Below are 17,984 nucleotides of genomic sequence, written 5' to 3'. Positions count from 1 at the left end.
ACTTTGTGGATTCCTTCTGGAAAGGAAAACAGACAGTGAATATGTCTGTTTTGTATGGCCATGATCACCAGCAAAGCTAGGCAATCCTTATCTCTGATAGACAGAGGCATCACACTTGTACCCAATGGTTATCAAAATTCTAAGTGTACTTGCCAACAAAATGTACTACAGTGTACTGAACTATTATCATACTTTTGGTTCTGGGATATCTGGAGTATCAGCCACCCAAGTCTCCTGCTCTGCTTTGCATTGTTCTACTTCTTCCCTCCAGAGCTCTGGTCCCAGTGTAGTTTCCGCTCCAGAAGACGAAAGCAGTGTTTCCAAAGCGCAGTGCCAGGGAGAAGGTCCAATGCCCTAAGAGTACAGAGAGGTAACACTACCAGTTCTGCCCTTGCCAAAAAATCACAACTCAGTAGCATCATTGCACATGGTAATGCCTCAGCAGCTAAAAGCAGGTTCTCTGCATTGCTGGGGTTCTCCACCACCACAGGTTTCCCCTGGATCAAATGTGGGCACATAATCATGTTTCTATCAAATTAGCCCAGGCACAGGATGATGTTTGTGTCAGATTTATGCTTTTATGTTGGCTTTATGCTGGCAATGGGAGGAGTGACGGTATCTGACCTGGCAAAAAGTGAGTTGTACAAGCACCGATACCTCACCTGGCATAAAACCTGTCAGTACAAAATTAAGTCATCATTTTTCTTTATTTGAATTGGCAGTGTGAGTTCATTCTGGATCAGCACTTTCATCATGTGTCTGGCAACATTTCTGACAGAGTATTAAGAACCCTAAAGCGGGATTTACCGAGTTGTGGGACCACAAACTTATTGTTTGAGCTTACTCTGATAAAAAGGCAGGGAGCTACTGGGCGGTAGTTTTTACCAGGTTTCAGAATGCTCCTACCCAGAGCAGTTTTCTTCTTAGGAACAATTTCCTCCTTCATGAAAAGAACACCCTCAAAATTCCTATGTAACTAATAAACCCCACCCCAACACAGAAAAATCCATGGATTAAAGGATCATATGTAACTTTTGACACACAGCTCCAAATGAAATCTTTTGTGTTAATGGAAAAAAGAATCCTTTTGTGGTGTAAAAAGTCAACAAAGCATAAATCACTATTTTGTTTGTTCTGTTGCTAGACATGCTGAACAAGAAACCACCGCCAGACCTGTGAAATTCTTCCATTAATCCTACTGGGGTGATTATGTCCAATACTCTTGGAACCACAAAAAAAAATGTTTAAACATATTTCTCTGACTAAAACGTAATATTTTCCTAGTTACAGTAAGCGCTAGCTAGAATACTTGACTTAAATCACTTTATATAACTTTTACTGTTCTTATTTCCCAAAAGTTATTTGAAAATGGAGTGGTTTAAAAACATAACACAGTTTTCAAAGAATAGAAGACATTAGGTAAAAGTTTAGTCTTTCAGTACTTCTATTTGCTAATGAATCCTTGGAGTAAACAAGCACTCTTACCCAGTTTCTGCAGAGCACTTGCCTTTTCTTTCAGACTCAATACAGGCAACTGAATGAGGTAATGCCTGTATCTCCTAGGCCAGGAATGTATTCAGATTGGGCACTGAAATAGGATAGGAGGATAATACCTGCTATTTTGTAAATGCAGGGTGAACTTCAGCTCAGCTTCCAGATTGCTGTGCTCAGAGGAAAGAACTAGGACTGCTTAGCTGAACACAAAAAACTGACTTCTTAGATATTGACGCAAAGCTTCATATCGGTGCCCTTAAATGCATTCAAAACACATTACATATACATAAATATATGTTTTAAATTAAAAGTGTCTTGTGACAAAACTGCATCAATTTAAGTGAGTCACTTAAACACTACCCTGTCTTCACTAAAAATGCTGCTTCAAAATTCTCTCATTTAGAAGCAGATGTTTTAACCTCAGGTTTCCTGAGGTAGAGTGTGAATAGATCCTGGTTCTGACTGAGTTACAGAGATCCTCTGTAAATATAAATGAACGCTTCTGCACAGTGATTATAAAAATACAGATCTGTTTCACCAAAAAAAGCTCTTCTGCATTCCTGACACGACATTAGAGATCAGAATAATCTTCTTTAGACATCAAAGTCAGACAAGCACAACCTTCAGAAGTACATTAAATAGTATTTATTAAGTTTGCAATGTCAGAGGAAAAGCTATAATTTCAGTCCCAGCTATTCATATACTGTTACATGGAGCACTCATGTTCTTTCATCCATTCAACAAATGAACAATAACATGGAACATAAAGAGGGGGGTTGAAAAAAAACAACCCTAAACTCTCAGTTTTGAAAAAAAGGAAGCAAACTGAAGTCCTGTTCTCATTTACAAATGCACTTGTCTTCTTGATTAAACATACTATGTTTTTATGGAAGAACAGACTCATCCTCCTCATGTCTGGGAGAAGGTATGGGATGGCTGATCTGAAAGAAATCAGAACTATATCGAACACAGAGCTTTTCCATATGACCACGACAGCTAAATGGTTAATGCAAACTTCAGACTGCAAAGAATTCCTCAGAAGAGGTAAGTACACTTTCCCCTTAAGAAGCCTTTGTGTCTGGGACTGATTCAGTGGATGCATATGGTTAACAAATCACCAAGGTTTGCCTATAAAATCTTACGGCAGATGATGTTTTTATTTTCACCATGGTGATCCTTCTGGATAGTAAAAAAAGGCATCACATAATATACACAGAGATTCATATTTACAGAATAAATGGCAAAAGAGGGAACTGGATACAGTGACATTAATGTCCAGCCATTAACAAAATGCCTTGTGTAGATTCAGGGATTGTTCACAGTTCTTTTAAGCAAGCCCTTTTCTCTGCACATGGGTTCTCTTGTTTTGCAAATGAGACCCAGGAGGATATCTCACCCTAAGAAACAGATGCTTGCTCTGCCTTAAACCATGGTCATGACTTTCAGAGACGCAGGTTGGAATCTCCTTATCTTCTTCTTTAGTGCCTTTGAAGCTTTGATACGACAGATTTTGGGCACAGGGGGAAGAGGCTTGGAAGACGCCTGGACAGTCCCCGATTGTCTGACTGAACCTTCAGGCCAGATCAGTTCACTTTCATCCCCCTCATCGTAGTCAAGGGCCAGACTGCTGCTGTTACTGCTGCCATCCGAATCACTTTCACTGGACTCACTGTCCCCAAAACGGTTAGTCGTGAAATCGCTGACCTCCCCTTCGCTGGTCTCTGCGATTGTGGAGTGAAAGAGGGAAGCACAGTCTGCAGAGTACTCGGAGTGGTCTGACTCGCTTTTGGCATAATCTCCGTGGCGCTGATTCTTGGAGCGAGCCCTCATACTGACAGTGCGCAGGACACCGGCTCTCCTTGCTGGCTGCCTTGGCGCTCCCAGGCCAAAGCTATGAGACAGGCTGGCCAGGTTGGCCTTGGCAGAGATCTCCACTGTGGACTGCCACTTGCGCTGCTTTTTCTTGTTGGCTGTGTCTACACAAGCTGCTTCCAGGGAATGCAGCGCATTGGCAGAGGCTCCGTAGAGCTCTGGCCTGGATGACACAGTGGGGAGCCTGACTTGCACAGGGAACAGACTGGACTCTGAGCACGACCTGCCAGTCACGTCACCAGAATACGAAGGTCTCTGCACAAGATTCTTCACTCCTTGTGACCTTTGGGGTTGATTCCACTCAGCAGGCAGCCTGGTGGCTCCATGGGACCCTCTCACTTTCTCCAGGCATGAGGTTTGCTTCCCAGGCCGTAGCACCTTTTCACTGTTCCTCCTCTTTATCTTCACTGCCTTTGTTTTGGAGCTGGCAAACTTTACTCGGACTTGGTGGGATTCTGCAGGGACGAACTGAGCATGAACAAACTCAGTTCCTGCCACTCGCTCATGACCCCCAGTGCTAATTGATTTGGCATTGCCACATCTTTTGAGGGGCAGCTTTCTGGGTGGGACAGCTTTAGCATTCCAGGTGTCTGGGCTGGAGTCCTCCTGGCACAGTTGTGAGTAGGATGAACTGTGCTCTGTGCTGCTATCCATTGCTTCTGCCAGAGGAGAACCCCTGGCTGCTGATTTGGCAGGATAACAACTATTCGCAGCTGATGGCTCTGTGTCAGGCCAAGTGGATGGCTGTTCTTCATTCACACAGTGCATGGTCTCCTGCTGCTTGGCACATTCCCCCTCTGACACCTCTCTTGACAGCTTCCCTTCAGCTTTGTTACTTTCCAGAGAACTTGCCTGTTTTTCCAGCTGGCTACTGCTGCTGTTAATTTTCACTCCACCGGCGCTGGGGGTTATAATGAGTCTCTGGTGCATTGCGGCTGGCTGGCTCTTTGTTGGAACCCACTCACTGGCATCAGCCTGACTGTTCCCTTTGCATCTTGTCAGCTGCAGTAATTTATTGATGTAACCCCCTGGCTTGCCCTCAGTGGTTGGCCTAGTCCTAATCAAGCTGGGACCTGCCACACTAGGCATAGGTTTGCTAGGAGGAGCCTGGAAGTCCGATTCTGGGGATGTGCCCACCAGGGAGAAAAGAGGACTTTGTAAAGCCACCGCATGAAGGGGGCTTGGGTAAGGATAGACATCAATGCCATTCTTGGAGACCAAGTCATTCTGGAATTTGGGGTCCATGCTGAGCAAGTGCATGTCTCCGTTATGGCACAGAGGCAACACGGATTTGGGATCTGTCTCTTTCTGAAATCTAGCGTCTGCTGGAGTGAGTCTTTCCAAGTCACCTACACAGTGGATGAAAATAAACAACCTAATTAAATCACAGACAATTACATTCAAACTGGCTCATGCTAAAAGTGCTCACTCAGAGAGATGTGATGGCTTTCATTAAAATCAGTAGCATGAATAAAGAAAGTAATTTCAGTCTTCTAGGGTCAATGAATTACTTTAAAGCTTTTATTCACCTAAGCATAACAGAGATTAGAATGCCTTTTCATGCCAATAATAAAATTCTCACCTTTGCAAGAAATTTAAATTGTGCTACTTGGATGAAAGTAAATCTGTGCATATATAAAAATGTTCTAAAATGTCACACATTGGAACCCAACTAAACAAAAATAAGGGATTACGTTTATTTCTTAGCAGAGAAGCTGCAGAAGAATGAACTAAAGAATCTTTACTTTGACAGAGGAAAAAAATCTAAGGGTAACTACTCAGGCAGGTGGAAAGAGCAGTCCCTGAAGATGACATTTATGGTCACCAATTCAGATCTCTTCAACTTTGCAGTACTGTCAAGATTGCTGTAAGTTACTCTTGACTGCTGCACCTTTCTCTCAGAAGCATCTCCTATGCACAGAGAGGAAAGGCTGTGTTCTTGCGTGAAGAAAGGTTATTCCATCCAGACACGTCATCCAATAGAGCATTATGATGCTGTGTTACCTCTGGGACTAAGAATACTGGAATCAGTTAGCTCGGATTTTTCTGTCAAGTGCCAACAAATCCTCACCTAACCACTTTTCTGGTTGCTTCATGCTAACACAAAACCCAACCATCAAACTCAGCCACATAATTCCCTAACAGTGGCTATTTATGTCCTGTGACAGGAAGCTTCTGAAAGACTCCAAAATTTGGGGTTGTCTGCAGTGTCCTACCTAAGGCACTCACAGTCCCGCTACAGCAAAGATTAGGAAGATGGTTTCTCAAAACAACTTAATTTCATAATGAAAATTCTTTAGGAAATTGTTGGCAGCATATAATGATGCTCTCTCATGCAAACAAACAAGGAAGCTGTCAAAAGAAAGCCTTCTGCTTGCCACTGAAAGAAATGGCAGTTGGTTTGTGCCTGCAGTTACCTGTGGGGAAAAGCTACGGAGTGGAAAAGTGAAATTTCTTTCCCTCTCCAAATGATGCTTTACTGAAGTAACATCTTGCTTTATTTCTTGTAGTGTGGTCAACTTCATAAGAATTGTTTCTTCAAGACAACAAGCACTACTACCCCACTACTTATGTTTCTCATACAGAAGGAAGTAAGAGGTTGTAGCCAGGAAGAAGGGAGATGCTGCTGGAAAAAGAAAGAAGGCCTGAAGGAGGTCTGTAGCCTCTCTCCTACAGCCCTCAGTATCAGCTGTTCCTTTTCTTGCTGGTCTATCTCTAGATCCAAAAAAATATAAAGTCTCAGCAAAATGTTGCAAGGCAGGAAAGTTTCTGATTGAGCAAAAGATCTGTAATCTGAACAAGGAAGTCATGGATCATTAAGCTCAGCTTCATCCCCAGCCTTTGACAAGCCTTGAAATAACTTTGCTTTTATGCTATAATTTACTGCCATCTCTTCAGGTGTGTCTGCACACATAGGTATCGAACAGGTCTTTGTTTCTGTTCCAAGCAAGCTAGAGGTGAGTTAGCTCACGTCAAATAGTTGTGGGAATGATTCCAGAGTGACATGGTACTTGGAATGATGTTCCCTACTGCTTCTCTGTTTCTATAATGGAACTGTCACACATCTCACTGGATCACTATTAGAACTGTAGTAACAAAAGATTGCTTTGAGGCCATGGAAGAATCCATAATAAGAAGGGATATGATGTCACTTCACAGATGGTAAACAAGAGATTTAGAATGTTAATGGACTTGCACATTTTGTCTAAAGGTATGATGCAAACTCACGGTTGATCCACTATTAGGCTCATGACTGCTTTCTAGATAGTTAATTAACTTTTGGCCTCTGTTGTCCCTAACTGTACATAACAAATTATGAGAAAGAGTTATTGTTTGAGTCCACATTAATCTGAATAAATAGGGAATTTTGAGTTCATTTTACATCTTTCATACATTCCTCCACCTTCACACAAGATATTTCAAATATTGAAAATTTTCTGATTTCACATGCAACTCAATTAAAAAAAGTATCCCAACATTCATTACAATTTTATCTCATACACTAAAGTATTTTTCCATTTCTAAATGCAGAGACCTCACATTTGTTATTGTTTCATCCACGTATTTGTTACTGTTTCATCCTTGTATTTGATATTGTTTAAAAATATCTGAATATGGAGACAAGTGAAAGTTGGACAGTACACATTTTGGCTCTGTGTTTTTCATCAGGTGTATTGAAAAGGAGAGTTGTATATTGATTAAACATTGGTATACAAGGTCCTAAAAGTACTAACCAGGAATATGCTCTTCTCTTGAATGAAATATCCAGTTCTGACATCAATTACCTGTGGAAACTGGCCTTGGTCTGGACCTGGCAGGAGCCACAGAAACATCTCTGCTAGCTGTAATCCGACATCCATCGCTGACATAGGTTCCCTGCTGTTGGAAGCTGGTGGTGTGCACAGTGGTTTCATCTGCAGACTTGGGTCGGTAATCAAACACACTGAGCCTTGCTTTAGGGTGCTGAGAGCTGGGCAAGAGACTGGTGTGGGAGGAGGAGATGGATTCACTGTACACAGAGGTACAAGAATTGGATAGTGAGCAAGAACCGCCGTCGCTCAGGTCATAGAATCCTGCAGAGTTAAAATAAATAGGATATTTCATACTTCCAGCAACTAAACATGCTCTGTAGAAGAAAAATGCAGAGAATACAATAAATCTTCATTTGCTATGTGCCACAAGCCTAAATTTATGATCATTTATTTAGGTAACATTGGCAGAGGTATACTCTAATTCAACCAAACTTTACTGGGCTTCTGCATATTTACTTAGGCCCTGAGACAGCTTGGGACACACATGCCTGCTTAGTTCTGAGGGTGGGATGGGGTGAAGTACAACACCAGCATGCCCAATTCTTCACTGGAGAATGTCTTTGGGGACTATTATGCAACTGGTGTAAAACAGGGCCTTCTTACACTGTTGTAACTTGTGCTGGGTGAATAGAAACACAGACTGGATGGGAAAGTAGAGTAAAACTAGCCTGTGATCACAGCTGCCAAGCCTATGATAGCTGGAATGTCTAAGAGCAGAGAATGGAGGCTATCTTCCCTCTCCAGGTATTGAGATCATTGCCAAGTAATTATGGAAGTATTAAAAAAGGATTTTTATCATTCCTCTCTATAACAGAAACAGAACAGTTCCTTTAGAACTATGTGCATGTGTCTAAGCGAGCAACTCCTGAACTTAAATACTCAACAGAAACTTGCACTTTTTATGCCCCCTCTAAGTACTAGGCTGCAAATGTGTATGCTGCATAAAAAGAAAATAAATCTTTCCTTGTCTTACTGAAGACTTGAGGCTTTGCAAAATTCTGTTTATAAAGAACCACTCTCATTGTCTCAGACTAGATAACAGAAACCGGTTTTAACAGACACCCTAGCTATAAAAGTCTGCAGTACAACTCTCTCTACGAACCACACCAGTAACCTGATACCTAGTGTTTTTCTGTCCATGAGATCTTTACTCAGCAAACTTTTGGGGTGATTTTTCTAAGCGTCCTTTAATAGAGCTGTTTTGTTTCTACAGATATGATCAAACATTCCTTGGGCTGGAGCACTCCAGTACTAGTGATCTTCAAAGCCTTAGTGAGGCTCAGAATCTTCCTGGATTCAAGCAGACCATTGATATGGATGTTGGTCTCCTTCATTTCTTTTAAGTACTCTAGCCACTTTGCCAATGGTCATTCTACACTGGAGAGTTAATTTAGGTAATTAATAACTAAGGTATATAATAATATAAGGTAATAAATAATTAAGGTAATGAATAAGTACATGTCTCCCCCTCCTTCCATGTGTGGCTACAAGGTCCATTTTAAAATAAAATTAAAAGCATCCAGAAAAAATACTCTTTGAGTGAATGAATTCTTTCCAACTAAATCAGCTTCTCAGCAGAATTTCTATCAGCTCTGTGAGTCCGCTCTATGTCAGAAGACTACTCTCCACCTCAGCCATGGGGCACTGTTTCTGACAAAACAATACAGGGAGTTTTGCTTAGCAGTTGACACTCTTCTGTTCTCCCAGCACCACACCTGTGAAATAAATAGCCAAGTGCACATTACCTGAGCTGGGTCGGCTGTCACTATCCAAGTATTCACTGGAGGTCTTACTGACATCCAATTTCAGTTCACTTATTCGCTGGTCTAGCTGATCCAGGTGGCTTTTCAAGCCGACATCCTGCCTCCTCAAACGAGACTAAATCACAAGTCGAGGGAAAGAAGGAGGAAATGAAGAATAATCACAGTTAGAATCTCAGCAACAATGCATGAATTCAGGCCACCTGTGCCAGCCAGATTCTGCTCTCATGAAGTGTTTTGCTTAGTTGCAATTGGCTCTCTGTAATGACACTGACATAGGACAAGGACAAAACATTTTGTTTCTCAGTATATATTGTCTTCTGCCCAGCTGAACATGTTCTCAAATTTTAACCTTTGGGTTTATTGTTACACCTGTAGCAGGAACTGTATTTCTAAAGACAACAGCAATCTTTTAACTAATTAACATATTCTTTTCTGTACTGCACTCTGACTCTGAGCAGAGGAGAGACAAACGTTATGGATTGTCTGCCTGATGAAAGGAAACTACTTTATGTAGAGGTACCTTATTGCCACACAAAGTTAAGGCAGCATACTCAATGCAATAAAACCCTTGGCTTTGATGACACGTTTATAGTTGAAAGGATACAAGAATTGTGACATCTATTCTGCTGCAAGTTTTCCTTGCATGTCTTGTGGCTAGATATTTCCACCCATTTTATGCAAGAAGCAGCTAGCATTTCAGCACTGATGGGAAAATTACTGTATATAAAATAAAAGTTGTCTCAAGTTTGTCAACAATCTTTCAGAAGGCAGCAACAATGTCTGTTGTGTACTGCAAGCTCTGACCAGGCTGATCTGAGGTAACAGCTCCCGCAGTTGCTCCCCCAGTATTTATGCCTTCAGCCTGGGGAGGCAGATGGCCAGGCGTTAGGTACCAGTCAAAGAACTACAGTTGGCTTCTGTGACAAACTTCTCACATAGCACTTGGCAAACTATCTAATGCCCAGTCACTATTTAGTCAGCTTCTAATTATATCTCACCTCACCACGCATCCTACAATACTTTACAGAAAAGTGGTCTCTTGAAGCTGGTTGAAAAGTTGTGCTTAAAGCCCTTGAGGGTATGGGTTTCCACTCAGTAATTGTAAGAAAAACATGATTAAGCTTCTTTTTTATCTGTACAGTTCACATTTAAAAAATACAAGTCGCAGTTCTAGCAGTATTTCCAACCTCAAATATGAAAAACAAAAAATCTAGGTCTCTTGAACCAATTAAAGTACCTGCAAAATTAAATGATGTGCAGAAAATCAAAATCAGTACGTACACATTTTCTACTTCACTTTCCTTTTGTACGGATTATACAGCTTTCAATATTTGCATTTTTAGGTTTCTCCATAGCTATAAATACTAAAAGAAAAGGAAGCTCCTAAGATCCTAAAGTAATCAGTAAATTATTAGAAACTGTGATGGAAGGAAAACGGAAAAAACAGACAGAAGACAGATGCCCTGAATTTCACAAAACAACTCTCAGGGCTGATGATGCTGCTGAGAAGAAAAAAAAAAAAGAAAGTTATTCTAGCATGCTTTTACAGGGAAGTGAAGGAACACATAAGACATAAGAAATAAAGCCCCATTTTGTTAGTGTCACACTTCTAGAAAGGTTAAGCTCAAGTGGCTAATCACTGCTTCCTAGGAAAACCCATGGTGATTTTCCCTTTTCCTGTTTCATATAACAAAAAAGGAAGAGAAGAACTGGATAATAAAGGAGATTTTCTATCCCCTCTGAATAATGAATGTATGACCTTGTCAGTACTTATTTCCTGGCAAAAAAGCAAAACCATGCCATGCCTTCTTCAATCCCACCTACTCAGGAAATCACAAAGTTTTGTTTTCATGGTTGGAATTAATTGCTTAATGATTAATGTTTTGCCAGCCAATCCCTCAGCCTGTGGTTTCTGATTAATGACAGAGAGGCCACAAGGCTCTCAGGTATTCAAACATTATTTATTATACCTCCAGGTTCTGTCTGCGCTTTCACAGCATTTTAACCAACACACATGATTTACATCATCGTTTTTAACCCTTTTATTGTGTCTCACACCATTGAGTTTCCAGCAGACTCCATAGCTTTGATCTTTCAGTTAACTACTTCTGCACTCAGGGAGGAGAAGCATTCCTCTAACCATTTGGATAAGAATGACTTTTCCGGTGTGTTTGTTTGAGGCTGTTATTGCTCCAATACCCACATGAAGCAGCACTCAAAACCACACTCTTTCTCAACTCACAACATGAATTTTGCAAGTGACAAAACCTTGCAGGTAAAACCATCTGTTTGCTTAGGGCAATGCAGCTGTGAAGACTTTTGTGCACTGCACAGCATGGGACCAAACTTTCCAAATCAACTTGTACTATGAATGGACTACAGTTTTTCAGAGCCAAATCTGGCATATCACCATACCACTCATTTTTCAGAAGAAAGAATGCTTTCTGAAAAGCAGGTTCCTTTACAGCAACACAAGCTGACACCCCAAATTTAGGCACCAAAACCCACTGGTCGTACTTCACTATTCTTAACTATTAATTTGTTCAGTTACAGGGGAGGAGGTTGACATTTATTGGTTGTAGATTAGCACCCAATAATTCTATTAATCTGACTGTATTTTGGAATGCACAAAAGATAGCATTCTTACCTAGTTTTGCCCATTTAAAAGACCTTTGGGTCTTTTTGTAACTGATGGTACAAAACAGCCAGTTTCAGAGGAAAATTAGTATCACCTATCCTAGACCCTTATTCTAGAGTGAGATGAACTCCTTCTTGAAGCACCTCTTTCTCTCAAGTTGACAAAACTTGAAGTTAGTTTATTAAAAAAAAGATGAAATCTCTGGTTTAAAAGATGTATTCTCTATTTAAAATTATCTAGAGGGGAAAAAAAATCAGTGTAAAATGCAGGGTACCAAGTGTTTGGTTTTTTCTCTTCAGTATAATGTGTCCCTTCTCACATTTTTATAACACCATAAATCATCTGGAGCTTGTAAAAACAAAATAATCAGATTCCATTCAAATAATAAAAGGTTTATAAACATGTCCTCTGAGGAAAGAGCTGAGAAAATACCGGGTGTTGTAGTCTTTGATATCCACCTACTTGGACAGTGATCATAGATTTATTTCTTTGCATTAGTCTGAATTTGCATCTCATTTTTTTCCTCTATATCACCATGATACTGTTTGACTAAGAGAAGTTTAATAGCTTTGGGATCTCTGACAATGGACAGCATCACTTAACTCTGCTTCTCTTCTACTACAGAGTTGACCCTACTGGTACTGTAGTAACTTGCAGCTGCCAGAAGAGACTCTGGCCACCAAAAAGAGCCACTTGCTGGGGCAACAAAGGACGTTAGGGGCAGCAGACTGCCTACATCAGAGTGTAGGCTGTTAGAATATAGGCCAGCTGCTGTCTGTCTCTGGAAAATGCTGTTGAGGAAAAGACTAGGATTCTAGAATTGCATCTACACCTGGTCCTCATGGCACTTGATGGCTTTGTTCCACTCATTCCCACTACTGGGATTTGAGTCCTTGAGGGTACTGACTCTGCTCTTTTGTTTCCTACCCTACCATTATAGAAGCAGCCTGGCTTGACTTTTTATCTGCCTTCTTTCCATCACTGAGATGCCCTGAGCCAGCTCCACCTAACACAACTTCCCCATTTTATGTTGCAAGGACCAAACTTTTTATGAATTAAACCACGACCATGCTAAAGCCCAGAGCTACAGCCCTCCTTGAAATTTGGATCAAGATACACTGCAAGGCAAAGCTACATTCACACTGTTAATGAGTTTCTCAGTCTGAAAGCTTACAGAGAAGCAATCACATACTATCATCCATGGGCCAACAACAACAATGAAGACATACCACCCCTTGAGCAATGCCGTGCTTTGCATTTTCTGTTGTTTTTAGTTTTAACCCAATTTCCTGCAATCATGAATGGAATTTTCATGGGTTTTGAGTGCAATACACTGCTTATGAGTCACCGAGAAAGTTTTCAGCCTGTGTCTGCTGAGATCCTAGGATCTGTGAACTACTTCTAATGGGTCTGTTTTCAACTGGGTTTACTTTCTTATTAAGCAGCTTTGAGGTATGCACCTCTACTCAAATACATATCTGCAGTTTGCAGAGGGAAAAAAACCAATAAATGTAACAGGTACTCCTGAAGAGTAAGTCTGAAAAGCTTCCAAAGCCATGGGCCAATCAGAAGAGCTTTGTATCACTACTTTAAGCATTCACACAACTGCATTTTTGCTGAAGAACCTATCTCTGAATTTATGTAGTTATCCCTCTCAAGCTTTATGAACACTTCCCTTCTAGGCACCCCAAGAGACTCGTTTCCCATAATTGCACTGGCACCTACTGGTGAAATCCATCCCTCTCCAGAGGCGTACCGAGTTACCCTTGTCCACCCGATTCCCTTCTAGAAGAAGCAATTAAAGGCTGTTTTTTCCTTCTATTTTAATGACTAGTTTCTCCCACATGCTTCGAAAGCTTTGTGAGGTGGCAGTAAGGTCTTGAAAAGCCAACCTTCTGTTTTAATATTTTATTTGAAAAATATATAAACAAATAAGTAATTAAAGCACAACAGCTGAAATGAAAAAAATACAGTCACTATAGTCAGAGGTCATTGGGTGATTCCGTTACCCCAGTAGCCCCAGACAGGCAATAAATGCCTTCAATTCTTTTATTTAAAAAAAAAAAAAAAAAAAAAAAAGAAAGAAGAAGAAAAAATGTAGAGCCATTACTTAAAATTATCAATGACAGGTAATCAAGTGGCTGACCATCCACTTGTACTGTGTCTTCTTAATCAAGATATGCCTGCTGCTGCTGCTCTTTTCACAGAGTGGTGGCTAGGGTTCCCTGAAGGTTAAAGCCAGTTTTATTCTGAGATGCTTCCTGATAAAGCTGCCTATGGGGAGCGAATAACCATGCTGTTTTCACACCTGATTGATAACTGATGACCGAGTCTTGCACCGGTATAGGGAAGGAAAAAATTCTGAATTAAGTCTGAGTTTACTGAAGTGTGTAATTGCACACACTAGAGATTAAACGCCCTTTACCCTTTGATTGTTGGCTCACCTATGAAACTCGTTTCAGCTTCAACTGAGGTGTTTTTTTTCAGTTTCACAAAAAACAGCTGTGCAAGCTGCCAGTGTAACACTTTAAATGCAAGGCCTGGCATTCAGTTATTCTTCCCTTTTGATCACGCAATCCGTGGAAAGAACAAAGTGCTCCTGGGCCCATGAAGCCTTTCCTGGCGGATCGACTCCCACGGGCGGACACCCGCGCGGGCACACATAGGTGTGCGCGCACACGCCCACCCGAACCCCTGGGCGCTGAGTCCGTGCATGTGTATCTCCCTCCGTGAGCCTTTTGATCTCCTATGCAAACGGCTCCTGCCGCTGAGAGCCGAGCGCTGCACTGCTGAAGTTAATCATCGCCCTCTCCTCGGCTCCGGCGAACGAGCGGTGCCGGGTTAACAACTTCTCCCCGGCGCTCCTCCCGGCACGGAGCCCGCTACCAGCGCTGCCCGTTTCGGGCCGCCCAGGCGAGCCCCGCCTGAGGAAAAGAAGCGCCCGCCTGCTACAGCGGGGCTGTAGCCGCGATTCTCACCCGCCCGCAGGGGGAGCCGCGGCCGGCGAGGGCAGCGCAGGGTCCGCGGCCGCAGCGCCCGCCCGCTCCCGGTCCCGTCACGGCGCCGGCGGCTGCCGAGGCGGGGCCGGGTGTCCGGCAGCGCTCCCCTCCGCTCGCCCGCAGCACCGCGGCTGCACTCACGGAGCCGCGTAACGGGGCAGCGGCGCGTCCCGTGCCGCACCGTCCCTTACCAGCTGCTCCTTCAGGGCGGAGAGGGTGGCCTCCAGACGGTGCTCCTTGCTGTGGGCGGACAGGGGCTGCTCTCCTCCGCCCGCCGCCGGCCGCTGCGGCATGGCCAGGGCGGCCCGCACCAGCTCCCGCTGCTTCTCCCGCAGCACCTGGAGCTCCTGGAGGCCGGCCAGGCCGCCTGCAGCCTCTCGCCCACCCGGCCGCGATCCCAGCCGCCCGGCCGCGGGGCGCCCAGCAGCATCGTCAGCGCTGGGCCGCGGCTCCGGCCATGGCAGTGGGGCGGCGGGGAGGCGGCGGGGCTGCTCCCGCCCCGGGCCGTGCCTGCGGCGGGGTCTGACCGCCCCGCTCCGCCGCTGGCACCCGAGCGAGTGAACCGGAGCTGCAGCAGCTCCTGCGGTTTTGGAGAAGAGGTGGGGACAGGGGAGGGAGAGAGGGAGGGCGGGAGCGAAGAGAAGAGGCTGCAGATCCAGGCAATGCCGGGTCCACCTCTCGGGTGGATATGCGGAGAGAGAAGCCAGCGCCCAGCGTTGCCCCCGCCCCGCACAGGGGGCGGCTCCCGCCTGCCCCGGTCTTGCCCCTGGCCGGGGGACTGCTCTCGCCTCTTCCCCCTCCCCAGGGGCGAAGCGGGATGGAGTGGCCGCTGTCTCCGGGCAGAGACAAGTCCTGGGGGGCCAGCACTCAGTGCTGGGGCGAGAGCTCCAGTCCCGGCCGGCAGCGAGCCCCGGGGATGCTGCGGAGATCGGAGCTGAGCCCAGAGTCGTGCTGCAGCCTTGTGCAAATGGAAATGATGCGAGCGTATGGTGCTGTGAACTCTCAGGTATAACAACACTTTCCTCACAAAAACGTGGCGTTTGTAACTCCAACGCTTCCCCTCCTGGCTGGTGGTGCTCCCGGCTAGGCGCAGGCACAGCACTGGCACTCCTTACCTTGCTCTCCAGGAACCGATCCAACTGGGATCTCACTGCACAAGTTCGCTGTCATGTACTGAATTGTTGATTTCCACTTTGGAAGCAAGGCAGAGTCCTGTCTTGAGGTCAAGGTATGGCTCAGCCCCCTCCCCCGCACCAAGGTAATATGAAGGGCTTAGGATTTGTTTTAAATGGGACATGAAAACACAACCATAGAAATTCAAGGACACAGTGCTGTTGCTACCAAGAAATGTCAGCATTTAAAGCTCTCAGGACAGGCAGCTGCAGTTTCTTCAGAGGTCGTTGGTTAGCAGGCAGCAAAACCAGAATGCGTAGCCTGTGGTGATGCAGTGGGAGAGAAGAAGCCCTGATACCAAGAGCCTAATGAACATAGTGGTGATCATGCTACAGTAGACTTAATTTTTCTGCTGCCTGCACTGAAATAGGAATCATTTGGATCCTACAGATCCCAGGATAACTGTGAGCCACACTCTTGATTTACATAATTTCAGGAAAGGTGTATGATTCTCCGTGAGGCAGTAAGCACATGCACAGCCCATCTGTCTGTGGTTATGTTCTGTTCAACCTGTGGCATATCTTTAAAAGCTATCATACTTTAATTTGGATGTACTTGACTTTGTGCTGGGATACATGAGTTGGGTGAGGAGGAACCAGTTGCTCTGTCATCTGTTCTACAAGGAGCTTCTTAACACCACGTGTGGGTGGCTGTGGCCACCACTGAGCACTGCAGCCAGGCTAACCTTCCCTGTAGCAGTCTCTAGCTTTAGGAATGTTAAAAGCGCTAGAATCATGTCAAATCCAGCTCTTGCAAGGGGACAGAGGCAAATTATTCCCATGTTTGTTCACCAGGTCCTGTGCATTATTTGATAATCTCGGTAGGACCTAAGCCTTGCTTTCATAATGTCACTTTCAACAGTTTTCATGTAGCTTGAAGATTTGAGAATGATGTTTACTTTGCAAAGTTGAGCTATGTCAGAAGGGGTCCAGAGAGCCTTGTTCTGACATGTTGTGCACAACTATTCATGGTTGTCTCCATCTGCAGATGGACCAGGAATGACTGATGGTCATACAGTGCTTAGTTAAAGTGTGTGAGGTATGGTGAGGTATGACCTGTATGACAACACCTAAGACATGGGTTTTTGTTTGTTTGTTTTGTTTTGTTTATTTGTTTGTTTGCTTTAATGAATATATGTCTACTCTTCTTCCTTCCCCATTCATCTCATGGAACTTCCTGTGCAGAGCAATGCCTCAGTGCCAGGATGACTGAACTATTCATTTACAAGATGGAAAGAAAAACTGAGTTCAACACCAAGATGCTCTTGAAGGTGCTGACAAAAAGCAGCATGAAATTCTACCACCTCTCAGATGGAGGGTGATGAAGAACCAAACAACCATCACTGTATGGCATTTGGTAAGAATCTTGCAAAATGCCACTGCAGGTATGAGGAGTAAAGCGTTTTTGTAAATCACTTGGCTTGACACTTGTTAAAACAGACATACAGCGCAGTTCCTTGTTTTATTCAAACCATGTTCTAACACGACCAATTACGAGTCACTCACACAACTACCATTTAGTATATACTTGGTAGGAGATAGATATTATAAGGTCATATATTTTTCTTTTTTCCCTCTCTTTCGCTTTCAGGGAACTATTATCCATTGCTCTTTGTTCTTCCTCTTCTTTCATCGTTTTATCTTTTCATACATTAAATCCCAAATGGGCTATATCACAGCAGTATCATTATTCTAATCAGCTTCCTTATTATCCCCTCTGTTGTACTGATTACTTCCCTAGAACCATTATGATGTCACTTAATCTTTTCATATAACTCAACAAATATCCTGTGTTATCTGATTTCTGGGGGAAAGAATAAAAGGTGTGAATCGCCCCCAGATTTAAAACCATGAGATTATGTGGGGGAGGGGTAGTAGTAAAAGTGAAAGTTGCATGGTAGGGATTCAGAAAATTGCTGTTCTTAATGACTTATAGATAAGAATGTTCAATATTGATACCCTGTAAAGTTTCACTAGACTTTAAGAATTACTTAAAAAAAGTGAGCAGTCTATAGGTAGCACCTTATTTTGCTGCCTGGCTGTAGCACACTGCATCCAAATGCCTAAACATTGCTTGCACTTTTCAGGAGCCAAAAGGTTTGACTTTTCATTTACATTACCTTTTTTCCATTAATTTCTAAAACGTTGCTCTGGATTTATGCAAGATTTGGAATAAGATTTCTGTTTTCTTCCTGCAGATCCTGAGGTAAATGAAATTTTACAAAAAAGCTGTA

At 43.4% G+C, this 17,984-nt stretch overlaps 1 protein-coding gene across 1 annotated transcript; it reads right to left on the bottom strand.

Moving 5' to 3' along the window:
- Positions 1 to 2,116: 2,116 nt before the first annotated feature.
- Positions 2,117 to 15,023, bottom strand: DACT2 (dishevelled binding antagonist of beta catenin 2). Its single transcript, XM_050316050.1, is given in 5 exon segments — positions 2,117 to 4,715; positions 7,152 to 7,439; positions 8,924 to 9,056; positions 14,770 to 14,942; positions 14,945 to 15,023. Coding segments are annotated over 5 exon segments (2,457 nt in total). The 5' UTR covers positions 15,009 to 15,023; the 3' UTR covers positions 2,117 to 2,916.
- Positions 15,024 to 17,984: the final 2,961 nt, after the last annotated feature.

This window comes from Myiozetetes cayanensis, unplaced genomic scaffold (genome assembly GCF_022539395.1).
Source record: "Myiozetetes cayanensis isolate MyiCay16 unplaced genomic scaffold, myiCay2020 scf2-11, whole genome shotgun sequence".
Lineage (NCBI taxonomy): Eukaryota > Metazoa > Chordata > Aves > Passeriformes > Tyrannidae > Myiozetetes > Myiozetetes cayanensis.
This window is presented reverse-complemented; position numbering and strand designations above follow the sequence as displayed.